The sequence below is a fragment of the Danio aesculapii genome, chromosome 10 (genome assembly GCF_903798145.1).
Source record: "Danio aesculapii chromosome 10, fDanAes4.1, whole genome shotgun sequence".
NCBI lineage: Eukaryota > Metazoa > Chordata > Actinopteri > Cypriniformes > Danionidae > Danio > Danio aesculapii.
In genome coordinates, this window is record NC_079444.1 from 11228722 (window position 1) to 11246174 (window position 17453).

The 17453-nt window shown below is 37.1% G+C and overlaps 1 protein-coding gene across 2 annotated transcripts; it reads left to right on the top strand.

Moving 5' to 3' along the window:
* Positions 1-242: 242 nt before the first annotated feature.
* urm1 (ubiquitin related modifier 1) lies at positions 243-13199 on the top strand. Of its 2 annotated transcripts, none has more exons than XM_056467598.1 (5): positions 243-300; positions 5261-5331; positions 11210-11291; positions 12255-12303; positions 12683-13199. In XM_056467598.1, the coding sequence occupies exons 1-5, from the start codon at positions 266-268 to the stop codon at positions 12749-12751; spliced, it is 306 nt and encodes a 101-aa protein (XP_056323573.1). In that variant the 5' UTR covers positions 243-265; the 3' UTR covers positions 12752-13199. The 2 variants fall into 2 exon arrangements, with proteins under 2 accessions (XP_056323573.1, XP_056323574.1); XM_056467599.1 differs by having other exon boundaries at positions 12258-12303.
* Positions 13200-17453: the final 4254 nt, after the last annotated feature.

Consider the following 17453-nt stretch of genomic DNA (forward strand, 5'->3'; position numbering starts at 1 on the left):
ATATAATATTAATATAATATAATATTTTCTATTTTATGGGTACTTTAATATAATGTATATAAAACATTTTGTATCATTCTTTCCCCTTAAAACATTTATTTGTTAAGTTATAATAAATTACACTGCAAATACCTCATGCTGTACCAAGGATGGCTTCGAGTCGACACACAAACCAACACAAACGCCCTCTCCGGTAAAATGAGGATCCTCAGAGGAAGATGTCATTTCCTGTGGATGTGAGATTACTTCCGGGTTTTACAGCAACATGGCAGCGCCCTTAGGTCTGCACCTGGAGTTTGGGTTTGTACTTAATGTTTTCTTTATCATGAATCTATTATTTCCTTCTCGTTTTCCAGTATTTACATTAGGCACGTAATGACGCGTCTTCAAAATCAACACGACAGAGCTTTATCAATGTGACCTAGATAATAAACACTTACAATAGTTTTTTCAACGCTTCACCCCATTCATTACAAGAAAGGCGATTTAAAGGCTAAATAACTCACCAGGGATTAAAGACTCGTCTCATATGGAGTTATTTCTCTGAGCAGCGCGTGCTGACGTGCTTGTCAGAGCTGTCAATCATCCAGGTGTCGCGCGCACTAGCTGACTAGAAGAAACCTCCGCTTCAGTCGTTAATATGAAGTTTGATAACCCGGTTTGATGTAAACTTGTTTTAAAGAATGAATAAGCTTTAATTTAATAGCAGCTAGGTTTCATAATATGCTAAAGCTGAAGCAGTGGTCACGATTTTCGATGCTGCCTTGAGAGAAATATCAGCAAGAGATTTTCTTTCTTGTCAGAAAAGGTTTGAGACGTTTCCTTCAATATTTTAGTTTTTGACAGTATTTAAAAATGTGATACTATATGGCAAACTGATTCTTTATAGTAACTCGGTTTTCTAATGTTTTATAACAGAAACTGTGATAATAGTAGCCTACTGATTTTTTATTCTAACCTCACAATGAGAGAGAGAAAAAAAAAACTAATGCTGCGTTCCAATTCGCATACTTGTACTACACCCTAAAAGTATGTACTTTTTTGTGAAGGAAAAGTACACACTTTAGAGTGTGTAATAGAAGAGTATGCAAATTTTTGGGACATACTACTTCCTCGTTAACAGATCGTTGTGTTGCTTAGTTACGAGCCCTGTCAGTCCTCCACACATTATCCACATTTCTTTCATATTTAATTTCCTACCTTATTGGAGAAGCAGCAGCAGCAGGTTAATCTCCCATTCACTTATATTCATTTATATAAGTTCAGTATTGTTGTTGCAGATGAAATATAACACAGAAAACGCAATTAGAATATGTTCCAGTGGGCTAGATATTAATTAACAGTCATACAAACATCTTTACCGAAGCCTCTCTACTTGACGGTTGCTCTAGCGCGTCCATCATGTTTGTAGTTTGTTTACACTTTTCACCCGCGTTTGTAGTTCTAATCGAAGTCACGTCCTACGCGCAATGTATTGTGGGCAATATCAGCGGTTAGAGTATGGACGCTTCTACACTTCGAGTTTTTACTGGAAATAGTAAACCATACGGGAACCATTGGCATACTCTTTTCAACATACTACGATTTAGGACATACTAATTCTACTTTCAAATACTATTTAGGACCGATAGTATGTGAATTGGGACGCAGCATAAGAATTTTTCTTTTATGTCAAGAAAGGTTTGCCGCACGTTCCCCACTGTATTTACTTAGATTTTGATAGTAACATTACTTACAAATTGGTAAACTAAATGGCAGAACAGTACCAAGTGAAAGTGTATGACAGAAATACTTGTTAATTGATTAGCTGACTTGCTAACTGAATGTTTTTGACAGCTAATGGGGAAACGTGTATGTCTAACAATTATGCATTTAATTCTTTGCTCGAAATTGCATAACACAGGCGAAAAACAGTTTGTGACGACAGTAGCAGATCAGAATACTCTTCATAAAGGAGTAATAAAAAAATATAGATTACCTACTACCTGCAGCAATATTGTGCATCTAATGAACACTTTACATTTATTCATTAAGCAGATGCTTTTGTCCAAAGCGACCTACAGTTGAGGAGGTATTCAGTGTCTCAACAAGAAGAGGCAATGGGCTATATGCACGCAGACTTTTAATTTCAGCTAGCCAGCCTCAGCGCTTCTGTTGAACTGTCTTTACATTGTAAAATTGCCACGTTTATTGTCTGATTTCTTTAAAAATCAGCGATCTTCACTACCTGATAGATAGGATATATAAAGTGGATCTCATACTGGACAAGAATCACTGCATTAAATTCAATTTCCCCCGCCATGTCTTTAATTTATGACAGTTTATATTACCCCAGTATTTTCAATTGAGTTTTTGCGCTCGCCTGCTGATCCTTAAGACGCTAGTGGTTACACAAAATTTCATCTCGTTTTAAGCTTAAACAACTAAATGAATGCTTAAGTCTATTTAACTGAATGTATTGTAATTACATTACAACATCTATGCTGTAAAAGGAACCTAATAAAATGTAAAATAGTCACATTAAGCTTTCACCGGACGTTTATAATTGGCAGAAAAAAACTAGGTGTGGATAAAGCCCATACACACAAGAAGTGCTAGTTATACAAAGTATCTTGTTTTTTATGCAGAGAGTGTTTCTACATATGGGATTTTACCGTAATCAGGAGAGGATTTGTGAATGCAAATGATGTGACAGTAACAATTTGACATTTACAATAAAAAAATTAATAAATACATTTCATCTTCATTACACATTCATACTATATAGAACACTTCTTATAGAGCTGGAATACTGGAAAAATATGCAATAATGTGCAATATTTTCCTTCAGTATTATGATACTAATATTTCCCAGAAAAATGCTATATTTATTGGCTTTATAAAAATCATTTAAGACTTTAAAACACAATTGATGTCTGAAAAACTCTGCAGATATTCTGATTCACTGTTGACGTTCTCCTTGCTTGTCTCTGCTCCCACCATTAGTATTTATTTTCAGCTCACTGCTCTATGAGGCTCTATGTTCACCTATGGATGCATTCTAGTCAATAGCATAATAACTCCTGATGGGGAGGTGGGTATTAAAAGGCTTCATCTGATTGGATAAACAACATATGCATGGTGCAACACAAAAATGCTTGGCACATAAAATAATTTAATTTATCTCACTTCTCTGCAAAACTGATTTTTTAAATACTTTTTATCAATTACAAAGTGATTTAATGAGTTATATAAAATAATTACCTATAATAGTAGGAAATTTCAGTCACAGCTTCAGTTTGGAATAAAATACAAGCAAAGACTTCACTACTTTCTAATATACACTAGATATTATTTAATTTGCTATGTTTTAAAATGATCACAAACAAACATCACACAGAAATTACTTAGCATATAATTATTTAGCATTTTTCTCTTCAGTTTTTATTATTGTAAATGTGCTGCTTTTTTGATACGTTTGTATGATAAAGTGTTTTAACTTGATCATGCTTCATCATAGTCGCATTATTATTAATTATGAATAAGTAGGTATCAATAATTGTCAGATCTTGAAAAATCAAATAAGATAATTATAGTTGTTATTTTATTGCTAAGCCATAAATCAGAAAGATGTTGTCAGATACAGTATCTTGCTCACGTTTTGACTAATGTACTTCATTGTACAGAATTATTATAGCTCAGAATTATTAGCCTCGTTTATCTCCCCCCACCCCCCCCCCCCCCCAAATATCTGTTTTTGTTTGTTTTTTTAAGAAGGAAATGATCAGAAATGCTGTAAAATGTCCTTGCTCTGTTAAACATCATTTGGGAAATATATATATTAAAAAAATAAATCAAATGGGGGCTAATAATTCTGACTTCAACTGTATAGAATATTCCAGCCATAATATTGTAGTTACTTGGATATTATGCTTTTTCAAACACTGATAGAGAGCAGGAAATGTTGATGAGGGTGACTAAAAGAGCAAATGTCTCAAAGTAATCCTTTATAAATGCTACAAAATGTAGTATTTGGCACTTGGAGTCCTCACTGCTTTCAAGTCGCATCAGAGTCCTGTGTCACTGCCTATGGACAGAGGTGGTGTTTGTGAGTGGACTTTCTGAGGCTGGCACACAGGCTGGCATCTCTCTGTACTGCTAGAGAACGGGCATCTCGCCAAGCCTGGCGATCTGGAGGACAACTGGGCATTCTCCAGGAGATGTGAGCTCTCTTTATTTGGCCTGCACCTGCTATATGGGTCCTACTCTGACTTCATGTCCATGTCTGATTTTCTGACATGCACCTTCTCTTGTTCTTACATGGATTTTGCGCTTTTTAAATGCTGTTTGACTGCTTTGGTGAATGTAAAAAATCAACAAACACAAAAAACAGTATACACTGCAATGTACAAGCAACAATGTCATATTTGAAGATATGTTGGTCTGCACAAATTCATTTCAGTTTATGAGTCCGGAGTGCTGTTCTGCCATGCTTAAAATAATAAAATCAACCTTTTTTGTTTCTATGAAAAAAATGGTTAATGGTATGGTTGAAATTTTAAAAACAAGAAAAAGATGGGGATTCCTATTGCACTAACTAGTTGTCAAAATGCATGGAAGATGTTGATAAATGATTTTGTAAATGGGAGAACCTTCATCGAACATTATTATTGTGATTTTTACAGGTGTTAGCTGAAACTGGTGCTGCATTTAAATGTAAAGCTAACATTTCAATGTTTTATTTTTATGCAGTTTTGTTTGGAATATAAAAACTATTTCACCATTAATTTATTAGCCCTGTTTTGGAAACGATTGTAATTTTAGACTGATTGTAATGATTCTGTAGGGGAGTACATCTGCATAAAATATAATAAATTACAAGCATAGATAAATACAATAAGGTGCAAATCAGATAAACTGCTTTATGGTTTTCAGGTGCAGAAATCTAATAATTAAATGTTAAATAACACTGTATAGACTTTGTTAAAGCTACAAACATTTTATTTCTTGTGCTTAATTTCTGAAATGCTCACACGGTGACAAACCTTAATGAAAATGATGCACTTTAATTTGATTATGGTTCAACTTTGCAATGACTCCATAGTCGTGTGTTGTTCTGAATTGTGGTGCCTGGTCAAATAAAATCCAGGCCCAACATTGCACATCTGCTGATGTGATTGCTGTAAATATGCATACTGCAGTGTTAATACTGAAGGGATAAATTGTGCAGTCTTAACCTAAAAGTAGCATAATTAACAGCATTATGTGCCTTCTGTTTCAGAGGAGGAGCTGAGCTGCTATTTGATGGGGTCAAGAATCATGAAGTGACACTCCCTGACCAATCAAATCCCTGTGAGTATGGAAAAATCTGCATGTTTTGTTGTTTGTGGAGTTCATTAATGTAGGTATCGTGTTGCTCAAAACTGAAATAAAGTCTTTTCTTTTAGTATTACAAACATAGTTCACCCAAAAATGAAAGTTTACTAACTTACATGTTGTTGCAAACATACATTTATTACTTATTTCTGTGAAATGTTTCACGTAGTTTACCATATAATGAATATCACTGGGTTCTAAGATATTGTAAACATTTTCATTTTTGGATGAGCAATAATTTAACCTTAAATCGATAATTATTTCAGCACCATTTGTATCAAAAAAATCTACACTCACAGGCCACTTTATTAGGTACATATTGTCCAACTGCTCGTTAACACACATTTCCAATCAGCCAATCACGTGGCAGCAACTCAATGCATTTAAACATGCAGACATGGTCAAGAAGATTTACTGCAGTTCAAACCGAGCATCAGAATGGGGAAGAAGGTGATTTAAGTGACTTTAAATGTGGCATGGTTGTTGGTGCCAGATGGGCAGTGAAGAATGGCCAGTCTGGTTCCAGCTGAAAGTAATGCAACAGTAACTCAAATAACCACTCGTTACAACCGAGGTATGCAGAAGAGCATCTCTGAACGCACAACACGTCCAATCTTGTGGTGGATGGGCTACAGCAGCAAAAGACCACAGCCTACCTGAGTGTTGTTGCTGACTATGTCCATCCCTTTATGACCACAGTGTACCAATCTTCTGATGGCTACTTCCAGCAGGATAGCGCGCCATGTCATAAAGCGTGAATCATCTCAGACTGGTTTCTTGAATAACAATGAGTTCCACTGTACTTAAATGGCCCCAACAATCACCATATCTCAATCCAATAGAGCACCTTTGGGATGTGTTGGAATGCGAGATTCGCATCATGGATGTGCAGCCAACAAATCTGCAGCAACTGTGTGATGCTATCATGTCAATAAGGACCAAAATCTCTGAGGAATATTTCCAGTGCCATGAAGGATTAAGGCAGTTCTGAAGGCAAAAGGGGGTCCAACCCAGTACTAGTAAGGTGTACCTAATAAAGTGGCCAGTGAGTTTATCAGATCATTTGAGATTTATTGAGGATGACCTTAATATTTTCATCCATTTGCTTGGGATGAAATTGTCTGCTGAATGATGAAATGCAAATGAAAGTTACCACCCTGAACACCCCAAAAACCACAACCAAACACCACACATGCTGACTTAGAAAGAAAAATCTAGTTTATATCATTCATCAAAAAAATATTTGCTGAAGAGATTTTTTTTTTCAGTCAAATTAAATGAAAGTTACAGAATGTTAACGCTTATCGTGTACATCATCTTATGGTTTGGTCAAGGTAAAAGTAAATATGTTTGGAAACCACAAGAAACTTTTAGCGCCTTCATCACACTTTCACAATTCCCAGTGCTGATGACTTCATTTGCTCCAAATATCATCCTTTGTTTACCAATTCCATAGATTTTGATATAGGGTTCACTTATTGGCCTAACAGCCTGCTGGAACTAAAGGATGCTTTTTTTTCTTTCTATAGCGCTCCTATAGAAGAAAGCCACACAAATCATACCAAATTATGTGCCTCTTTCTCCACATCTATTTCTTTTTTGCTGCTCTCTCTCTCCCCAATGCCCTTTTCCCATTCGCCTCCTTTCGTCCCCTGACCTCTCAGAGCCCTGGTTCACACGCTTCCCTGGACACCTTTTCTTCCAGCCAGTCCTGCTTTCAGCCTGACTTCAAGCCAGTGGCGAAGCAGCGCCGGCCTGCCATCACAAATCGAGTTTTCCCTCCCATCCACCCCTCCCTCAGCAACAATGGAGCTGAGCCCCTTCTCCATACATCCCACCTCCCCCTCAACCACCAACATCTGTGAGCCTCCCTGCGCCCAGCCATTCTTCCCCTAACTGCTCCATTATTGGGCCCCTTTCACTTGTAAATGCAGCCAGTGATACTGTTGATGGATCTTTTATGCCCAGTGCTGGGGTCACAGGAAAGGTAGGGAGAATGGAGGGCCAGTGAAGGAGGGAGGCACAATTGTTACAAAGCACTAAGTCCTTTTTGTGTGCAGTCATTTTTGGGGATGCTTGACAGTACAAATGCCTCACTCCTACAAACACCTTGCATTCCTGCAGCTTCCTGGTGAGAGATTTGGCTTAAAGTGGTGAGATGTTTGGTTGTGGGGCAGCCCTCTACGTTGAAGCAAAGAGTGGTTCTCTGCCATCTCCAGATTGGAGCGTAAGTCATGTAAAAAGTCGTTAATGGAAATCTACAAAGTTGTTAATGAGTTGATGCAGCTGATCTGTGTTTTACCAAGTTGACTTTGATAATAATAATAATGATAATATTAATAATAATAATTATTATCATTGTTATTGTTATTTATAGGCGCCTTTCATGACCATACAATCAAGAATACAATTAAAAAAGAAAGGGTTTTAAGACAAGAAAACTCTTAAAATAGTTAAAACTGTTTGCTCTATTTTATAACTATAGAGTGTTCCACAAATAGCATATCTAAAAGTTCTTGACCCCATACTGCTCAAATACACGTTGTAATAAGTAAAGCCAATGAAGAGGGTCTCAGGGTGCCTGCAGGAGTGTAAATTTGAAGAAGATTAGAAAGATACAAAGTAGCAAGTTTATTGAGAGCTTTGTAAGTTTGATACAATATTTGATACACTAGATACAATTTGACTGAGAGCCAGTGCAGAGCATAAAGGAAATGTGCTCTAAAATGGCAGTTCTAGAAATAATTCATGCTGCTGAGTTTGCACCAACTGCAACTTGTATACTGTCCATGTTTTCTTGAAAAATGTAGCATTTAACAACATTAGATCTAAACCAGCTACTCAAGGTTTTCCGAATGAAATATCTAGGCGAGTGTGTTGCAACTACAATCTGCAGGACTTTGGTGCCCCAGGAGCAGGATTGGACACCCCAGCTCAAATATGATCTGGTTGTTTTATGCAGAAACTGCCAGCTTTTACCTCATGCAGGGTGCGCTTCATCCTTTACTTGTGGACAGAGGTGTAATGAACAGTTTGAACTTTTGGCTAAGTATGATAATATCTTTGCGTGGTTGGGAACTTCAGGATATATGTGTATTTTGACAAGAGAAGGGTCAAGCTATATGGCACCAGAGTATCCAGGACAACCTGAACACAAAAGTGGACGGCAGGAGGGTATGTGGCCACCAAGACCTTACTGGGGCCCAGGGATGACCCTGGAGCACCTTTGAAGCCTATATATATATTTAAATGTTTGTGGGCCTGATTTGAGTATATCACGGGTGGCTGACTATGATTGCTAAGGCTGACACTGATGTTCTACACAAATCCCTCCTAAATTTTCTGTCTACTGGTCCAGACCCTTCTGAGTGATTGATGAGCAGTGCTGAGCCCCCCCCCATTGCCGGACACACACACACACACACACACATGATTGTCATAGAGACGCTAAACCTCATATCCCGAGCAAGATGAATGGCTTTATTCCCTCCCACCCACAGATAGTGGCGATAATGATGATCGTCATGCAAAGAGAAATGAAATGGAGAGCGTTAGCCAGCCGCTATGCTACATAGACGTCGCCACCCTCCCACGCAGTCTTTATCCCAGCATGCACCTGTCTGCAGTGACGCATAGTTACCCCTCCCAGTTATGTTTTCCCTCTGTCTCCTCCTTCCTTTCCACAACCTCTCCAGTTCTTCTCTTCTTCCATTCTTCCCTTACCCCTACAGAAAAGAGAGCAAAAGAGATGCAGGGCATCTTGTTGACCCCTCACTCTATGTTTCTGGCTCACATAAACCACCCATTGTATGAAGATCATGCGTCAAAGACTTTCGCTTAATTTTTTTCAAGTTCCCCCAATCAAAGGACTGATGTGGCTGAAAGTGATCACGTCTGTTTTCGCCCCTTATTTTGGTTCTAGTCAATATTCATTGCGATAGCGTAGCACAGGAGCAAGCATCACTCTTCTTTATAGGTTCAGGATTGTGGGCTAGCTGAGCTGCAAGGTACAACGATCGTTACACAACTGAAGAGGCTGACAGCGATCCAATTAACCTGAAACAGCCTCTGTTGCTCGACCCCTGTCTCTCGCTGAGAAGCACGCCACACGCTTACAAGCGCACACACTTGCACGCATTGGTGCTGACATCTCTGAAAGCTTCAGTTCTGGTGGAAACTTGCCCAGTCAAGAGTACCCTTACTCTTGCACCCACTTGCACTCTTCTTTCGTCCTCTTGCTAATTTGTCCTGGTCTAATTATCCATGCCGGCATAGCCAGTTAGCTATAGCACAATGGTGCTAGCAACTACAGTACTGGTCATCATGTCTCCTCAAACCCGCAAGGGTTTCCCAGCCCCCCACACTGGTTCTCTGGTTCTAGTTCTAACATTGCCCAGCTGAGACCATGTGTCTCGTCCTGCTGCTTTATTTAATATTGGTGTCTCTAAAACATCTACTGCCACATACATATACAGAGCATGAATGGACCGCATTCAGTGACAAATGTTTCCAAACGCCTCAGTTAATGGACCTCCTTTAAAAAAATCTTCCCTTATAGGATTTACAACCAAGATATATGCTGACACACATAAGAACACCTACGCAGACATTGCCAGCTTCAGTAATACCCCTTTAAATATACCTTAGGATTATATACAACAAAATGACATTAAGGTCTTGTGGTTCTATTTGCATCCAAAGACTCTGTAAGTTGTTGACACAAGGATTGAACATGCACAGGATTACATTTCAGAACAAGGATGAGAATCCATACGGATGATTTGTGTGGTTAAGCAGGTGAGTCTATGCATGCATTCTGATTGGTCTGGCAATGCGAAGGCTATTTTTGATGTGTGTGGTTTTTTAAAGCTCCATCTCTGATGTCACATTTCCAATAAGTGTAATGGCTTTTCATACGGGTAAACTAGCAGTCTTAAAGAATACCAAATATGGAAAGTGCACAATTTGCGTGCCCAGCCTGAACAATATCAACCGTAGCAAACTCACAAACAACAAACTCCTCCCCAGATCAAATGAAAGATGTCTTTCTATCTCTTTTTGCTTTTTTTTTCCTCACTCCCTCTACCTCACTCTCTCTCTCCGTCATCGTCTCTACCACCCCTCTGTGTAGAAAACTGGTATGTTCCAGAAATGGATGCTGATGATACAATGTTGATGTTGGACATACCGACTTGTCCGCCATGTTGGGCTGCAAAGCTTCAATGCTAACAATGAATGTATAGATAACAAAACTATCATCATCCATCATATGCTAGGACTATAACCAAGCAGACATCTTAAAGGCCTTTAATTACTGAAACCACCAATAGCTTTGATAGGATAACATTTAAGTGAATTGTTTTTAATTAAAAATATTTTGTCTTGAATATTCTCACCCGACATTTGGTTGTTTATGTTTATAAAGATCGCCTTCTAGCACATTCTGTTTTCACGGGGGGTGCGAGACATTCCAGATTTCATTTGAATTCACATTGGAGCGCGGGGTTTATATCCATCAATCACCCAATCACCCCACCTCTCCACCCCCACACCCTAATGTATGTGCAGCTTCTCTATGCTAACCTATTCCAATCATGTTTACCTGGCCAGTGCATTCAGACCGATGTGGTCAAGCTCTGCGGCTTCTCTGTTTTTACAAAACTGAATTTGATCACCATCATAGCTATGTTTTCGAGGGTGCTCTCAAAAATGACAGTGGCTGAGTCTATTCTTGATAATCTCCCCCCCCCACCCCCAAAACCTTGCATTCGAAGCACTGTCGCGTCACATCGACCGTGGGGCTGGCTCACTGAACTCTGACTTGTGACCTCTGACCTCTATGGTACTCTTACAGGGGACATGAAGCAGCTGCTGGCGTGGATCCGAGGGAACATGCTAAAGGAGCGTCCAGAGCTTTTTATGCAGGGCGACACTGTGTAAGTACACACTTAGATGCACAGTAAATATGTCACTAATGCAGGATGATGCTCGGGTAAACATACGCACACGCCATAGACATGCTCGTAATAAATGCAGTGCTACGCATTCGCTGCGGATTCGTTCGCCGTAAGGTCAAGGAGGTAGATGCACGCCACGCTTGCTTGTGCGATTTGGCCAGGGATGATAAAACACAATTTTTTAATGCATGAGGTATAGGAAATATTTGTTTCCCCCTTTCCTGAAAAACTAAAGGGTAGATGCAGTTTTTTTTTACAAATCCCTCCAAAATAATGCTTGTTTAGCAAATCCAACTGATTTTATAGAGGTAATCATCATAAATGACCTTTATTCTTTCCTTGAAAGAAGTGCAGCATTGAAAACAGTCTGAAAATATATTGAATCTGCTGTTCATACCTTGATTATTCCAGGGACACTGTGTAGTCTTCAGTGGTGTATTAGCCTCAGCGTTGACTGTTTAGCCGTGAGAGGCTGGGTTCATCAACACTAGTGCATTGTACTTCAAATCTAAAATAAAATTAAAAACATTTCGATATTAAACTTCTAACAAGAATTATTTAAATGTTTTATTTGCTATTTTTAATGATCTAAGTAGACTGGTATTAATGGTTACACACCGAAAGCAATATCGAAAGTGATTTTTAGTTATGCCCTATTGATCCCTGTAATTGTAAATATTGTACTAATCTTTGCGAAAGGGTGTTATGTGCACAGTCTTCATTGTGTTTCTTATTACACATGTATGTTTGTAAGAGAGATGCTCATTCATTTAATAAACTGCAGATGCAAGGGTCTTCGAAAACCGCAGCACTTGCGAATTTCATTGTGTATAAACAGGCTGCATTATATTATAAGAGAGCTGCTTTACTGTCATGTTTTCAATGTAGCTCACATCACTTACATGGGCTCTTCTTTTTTCTTTTACACACACACATACACAGTAGACCTGGGATTCTGGTATTGATTAACGACGCAGACTGGGAACTGATGGTAAGAGTATGTGTGTGTGTGTGTGTGTGTGTATGTTTTTTGTGTGTGTGTACAGGTCCTCAATCACTGCTTCCACTCTCTGTTTTAATGACATGCTCATTTTAGGTCCAGTGTCAGCTTGTGCTGGGTTATTCTTTCAGGGAAAACATGTATTGGCATCAGACCGTAATTTAAAGAAACACAATCAATGAGAATAAGTCAATGTCTCAGCAACTGTCGATGATGACAAAAACCTGCAAATCAAGTGTTCATTTAAAGCTGTGACTTTTTCTAGTGTCCTCTGAAATTGACATTCAACACTGGTATGCATTGGTTTTCTAGTGTACATACATTTTTTTTTTATTTGTGTGTGTGTGTGTGTGTGTGTGCGTGCATCCAGGGAGAATTGGACTACCAACTTCAGGACAAGGATAACGTTGTCTTTATTTCCACACTTCATGGAGGCTAAATTACTCTAAAAGACACAACGCACCCATACAGGAGCCCCTCCACAATTCAAAAGGTCAAATATATGATGATCCATCAACAGCGGCATTGGTGACTGATTTCAATTCCAGTCGTGGACGTCTCGACCAATCGAGAATTCTGAATATCTGATAAGTCCTATAAAGTGTATATTGTCGTTGGGAATCTGGCACTGCAGGGACAGTTCATGGCCCATGTACCTTTCAGGAGCGTGGCGGGGTTACGATGGAGAGCAAGGGCTCATTAAGAAGGTCACTCTGTCTAGCCACTGTCCAGATGGATTCTCTTGAGACATGGTGGACCGGTTGCCCCATGTCAAATGGCTCCGTTATAATTTTCTTTTCGATGCCTTTATAATCTGGTCGATGCCTTTTCAATTGTATCAGTCAAAATGCTTTTATTTTTAATCTAAATAAATAATGTAAATATTGTGAGGTTTATTTTTTTCTAGCACTAATGCTATTTTAAATGTCCTTCATGTTTAAATTCAAATTAGATTTTTTGTATTTAAATATAGTTATCACTTCTATGCAGTACATTGATGTTTTATATATCATAAGCTTATCAGGATGACTTTTGATCATATAATTTTTTTATTATTATTATTATTACATTATTATTATTATCATCATCATCATATTACCATTCTTCTATAGGCTGCTAGTAGCATATACCTAAATATTAATTTGAGGCTTTCGTACGAGCTATTTCTTTAACATCACGCCGTACAGAAAAAAAACGTCACTTCTATAGTCAAATGGCGTTTTATCTGCTATATGTTGGAGATTGAATTTGCTTACACTTCCTTGTCCTATGGTTCACCTATAGAATATTCATTAGAATAAACTATAAGATGACGGCGGGAGGTCGAGCACAAATCTCTTTTGGCTCAAGACTCAATTTGCAACGGAAACCCGTATGATAATAGTAACACTAATACAGATGCAAATGATGTCGAAGAAGAAATGCGTGGTGTCACTACTAAAGTGCGTGTGTGTGTTTGAGAAAGGGGGGAATACAAGGGTAAACATGCTTCTCCTAGAGTGTGACCTGTTGGGAGGCCACGAGTCAATTTCTCTTTTAATAAAGGCACTTCCTGCGGAAAATTAAACGAGGTTTGTAATGGTAAATCGCAATTTGCGCTTATTTTTCAATACGTTATTTATAAAGATGTTTTACTTATTTTAATGCGTTTGTTTTGGTTTTTACCAAGGCCTACATATTATTTTGAAATATGTATTAGTATTTTATTTTACTATTAAAAATGTATTAATAATTAATTCATTATTTGCAAAATTACTTTTAAAAATTGGGGTATTATTGTTTGCATTAGCCTACGGCCGTAGGCTATAGGCCTAAATTAGGCTGAAATACTTTATAGGCCTACAGGCTACCCTATAACGCAGAAAATGCAATATTAAACTCAAGTTTAAGTTAATATTTTGCTCGTTACACAATAATGTAAGATGATTTATGCTCATTTGTTTAGGGCTATTTATTTGGCTTTTTTCATAAGTGAATCAATTGAACCAACTTGGAGTATAGGCTACTGTTCTTCCATTATTATTGTATTTTTTTATTTACAAGAATAACACATTTCCAAAATTGTACAGCAAATCACAGGATAGGCCTATAAGAATATGTTGATGTGATTAAAAAAATAGGTCTCATTTAAATACGTCAGCCTAACATTTTAAATTCGATAATTTAACGATATAGGCTTTAAATTATTGTCTGACGCCTAGATTAAATATCCTACACCTTATGGAGTAAAAATGAAGTTCAGCCTCCTCTTAATATAAAACATGAAAGGATTTCTCTGGTTAGATTATCATAGTCAATAGCCGTGTGAAATTATAGACCTATATAGATAACGCATTTTGTCTACTTACATTGCGAATTAATGACGTAAATGATGGCCTGTAATTTATTAGTTTCACTACTACAATTAACTTGTTTGTATGCTTGTCATCACACCTTCAAAAAATATAATTTATTATAATTTTATCGTTTATTATTATTATTTTATTTTTATTATTATTATTATTATTAGTTTCGTTATTATCCACCCTAAAGACAAGTTTAGGCTATATTGACTTAAGTTCAGGCCTGAAATCTAGACGTGTCTACAATAAAAACATTTTTTTTTTACTCCCTTTTTTGATTTCACTGGTCGATCAGGATATGATGATTGTGATTATATTTTAAATGTAGAATTCAGCTATTTTTGGGGGGGATTTCAGTTTCCACCGGAACTGAATTAGTCAACGTATAACGTTGACAACCGTTAGAAAAAGTGCGCCATCGACAGGCAAGGTAACAGCATTTACGAGCCTAGGGACACGACGGAAAGAAAAACATACCAAATAATAGGTTTTTCGTAGCATTATTTGGTTGAAGTATTCTTCGGATAGGCTACAGCCCGCCTGAAGTTTAATATGATAAAACAAATTTTAAACCGGAAACGGTAAAATTGTTACTTTTTAAAACACATTACGCTATTATTTGGCATAACTATACGACCAATACAGACAGTTAAGTTGTAACCTAAGCTAGGCCTCCCCTGCATAAACCATTTAGGGTTGGTCTTGAGGTTCAAAATCGTATAGTTGTTTATCTTTATTATTTAATATTATATTTACTTAGCTAAAACTTTTTTGTCTGGTCATATATGCAGAAGCTTTATAATATTAGGCCCAGCTTGCCAAAAGATCTAGTTGGGTTCAGACTGTTTAATCACAATTCACAAAATGAGTTTTAAGGTCAAAGGAACGAGTAAACTGTAATGAGTTGTAGTCCACGTGTTTCTAATTCATTAAATAAATTATTCTTTTAAGTTTATCGCCCCACACGTGGAGCAGGTGCAACGGTTTAATTCGCCCTCGGTGCTCCCAAATATCAAAGAAAACGGTCTGTTGGAGTGTTGTACAATTTTAGTGTCGTATTTTTCGGTGTCAAAAACGTCACTGAAACTACTTTGTAGTGTAATTAGCAGTTTATTGATTCAGCATGTAGAACGTAGTTACCAATACAATCAATCGACTGTCTGAAATGCAATATCAAATCAAGACAACACAACTATTTACCGACAAGCTGCCCAGATGTTAAACTGCATTTAGCTTAATGATTTCTATTTTTAAAAAATACGAATAACCTTTAATTAAATGTTACTGCTAGTTCTGGAGCATCAGATGACATCACACACCCTCATATTAACACACACACACACACAGACACAGCACTTTTTGGCCTGTGATACAGGCCTACAGTGTGCATTAAAACAGACAAGTCTGTATAATACAAAATTATATAAAGGCAGACATAAAAAGGACATAAAAATAAATAAATCTCTGCTGTGAGCTTAATAAATGAGACAGAAAATTAGCTCAGTAAATGGCGTTTTAGTTCACTCCGTTTCAAAGTCCTTCAGCATGCAGCTTTGGGCAAAAGATGGCAGTCTTAGGGAATGAGAAGCTCAAGCATGCTCAAAGCATTTTCCCACCATGCTTTTATAATCAGCGTGACTTTTTATTCATCTACCAACACAATGAGAAAACCATACTAACATGAACAAACCATATTATGAACTAACCATTTTATCGTCAACGAATTTCGTTTGGGAAATGATTTATTGTATTACCCGAGAAAAGATTTTTTTCAAATAACCTTTCTGTACATGCATACACACTTTTCGTTTTAGCTAAAATAATCAATAATAAAATTCCCAAATGAATGACGATATAAAATGCAAATACATTAAACAAAAGAGTTTGGATAATTGTTATATTTTATTGCATGTATCTAGAAAACATTCAGTAAAATGTAAGTTGTAAAAATAATTGTTCCAGTGCCGTCTTACCTTTAGCCAAACTTAACGAAAATGAATATTTAGCGTAGCTAAGGTAGAAGCAAAGAGCAAGGCCTGTGTCCTCCAAAAGATGATGTTGAATCTCCAGCAACAGATGTCCAGGCACAATTCTTGGATTTATATTATATGTTACAAGAATTGCGTTTGGACAATCAATCTCTGGGACCCTTTCAAAAGGATAATTTGGTCACAACATTCATAAAAACTTTATTCTCTTTTTAAAATGAAATGCTAACTCCTGTTCATGTGGCTGTTGGGCCTATTAGTAGCCTATATTTTCACACAGATTACATTTTAATAAACCTGTTTAAACCACTTCGTTTTGCATTTTAATAAATTGAATGCCTGTTTTTTTTTACTTGTAAATTACAAAAGTGTATCGCGTTATTTGTTGTAATGAAAACAGGCAGATTGACGTTAGTTTCTAGCTTCTATGCGTACATTTTTAACTCCGCATTAACGAACACAAATGTACCTTTTCTTCATTAAAAATAAAATAGAGTTGAAACTGGTCTTTCATTTTAGAAAAACAAAGTTCAAATTTTATAAACGGGTTCTTATGTAAATCTAAACTTTATTTTAATATTAATCATTATTCTAAACTTAAATGTATGCTCGTTTTAATCTTGTTTTAATGAAAAAGAGGTTAAAAGTTTGACGCGCCTTCTCTGCGCTTGTTAAAAATCTGTAGGCTACAGGCTAAACCACACAAAAAATTGCAAACCTCAGCTCAAAACATAACAAACAATTCTTAAAAGGAATAAAATGAAATCAGCAGTTTTGTAAAGTCCTGTTTGTTACAGAAGCAGCTCTTCGC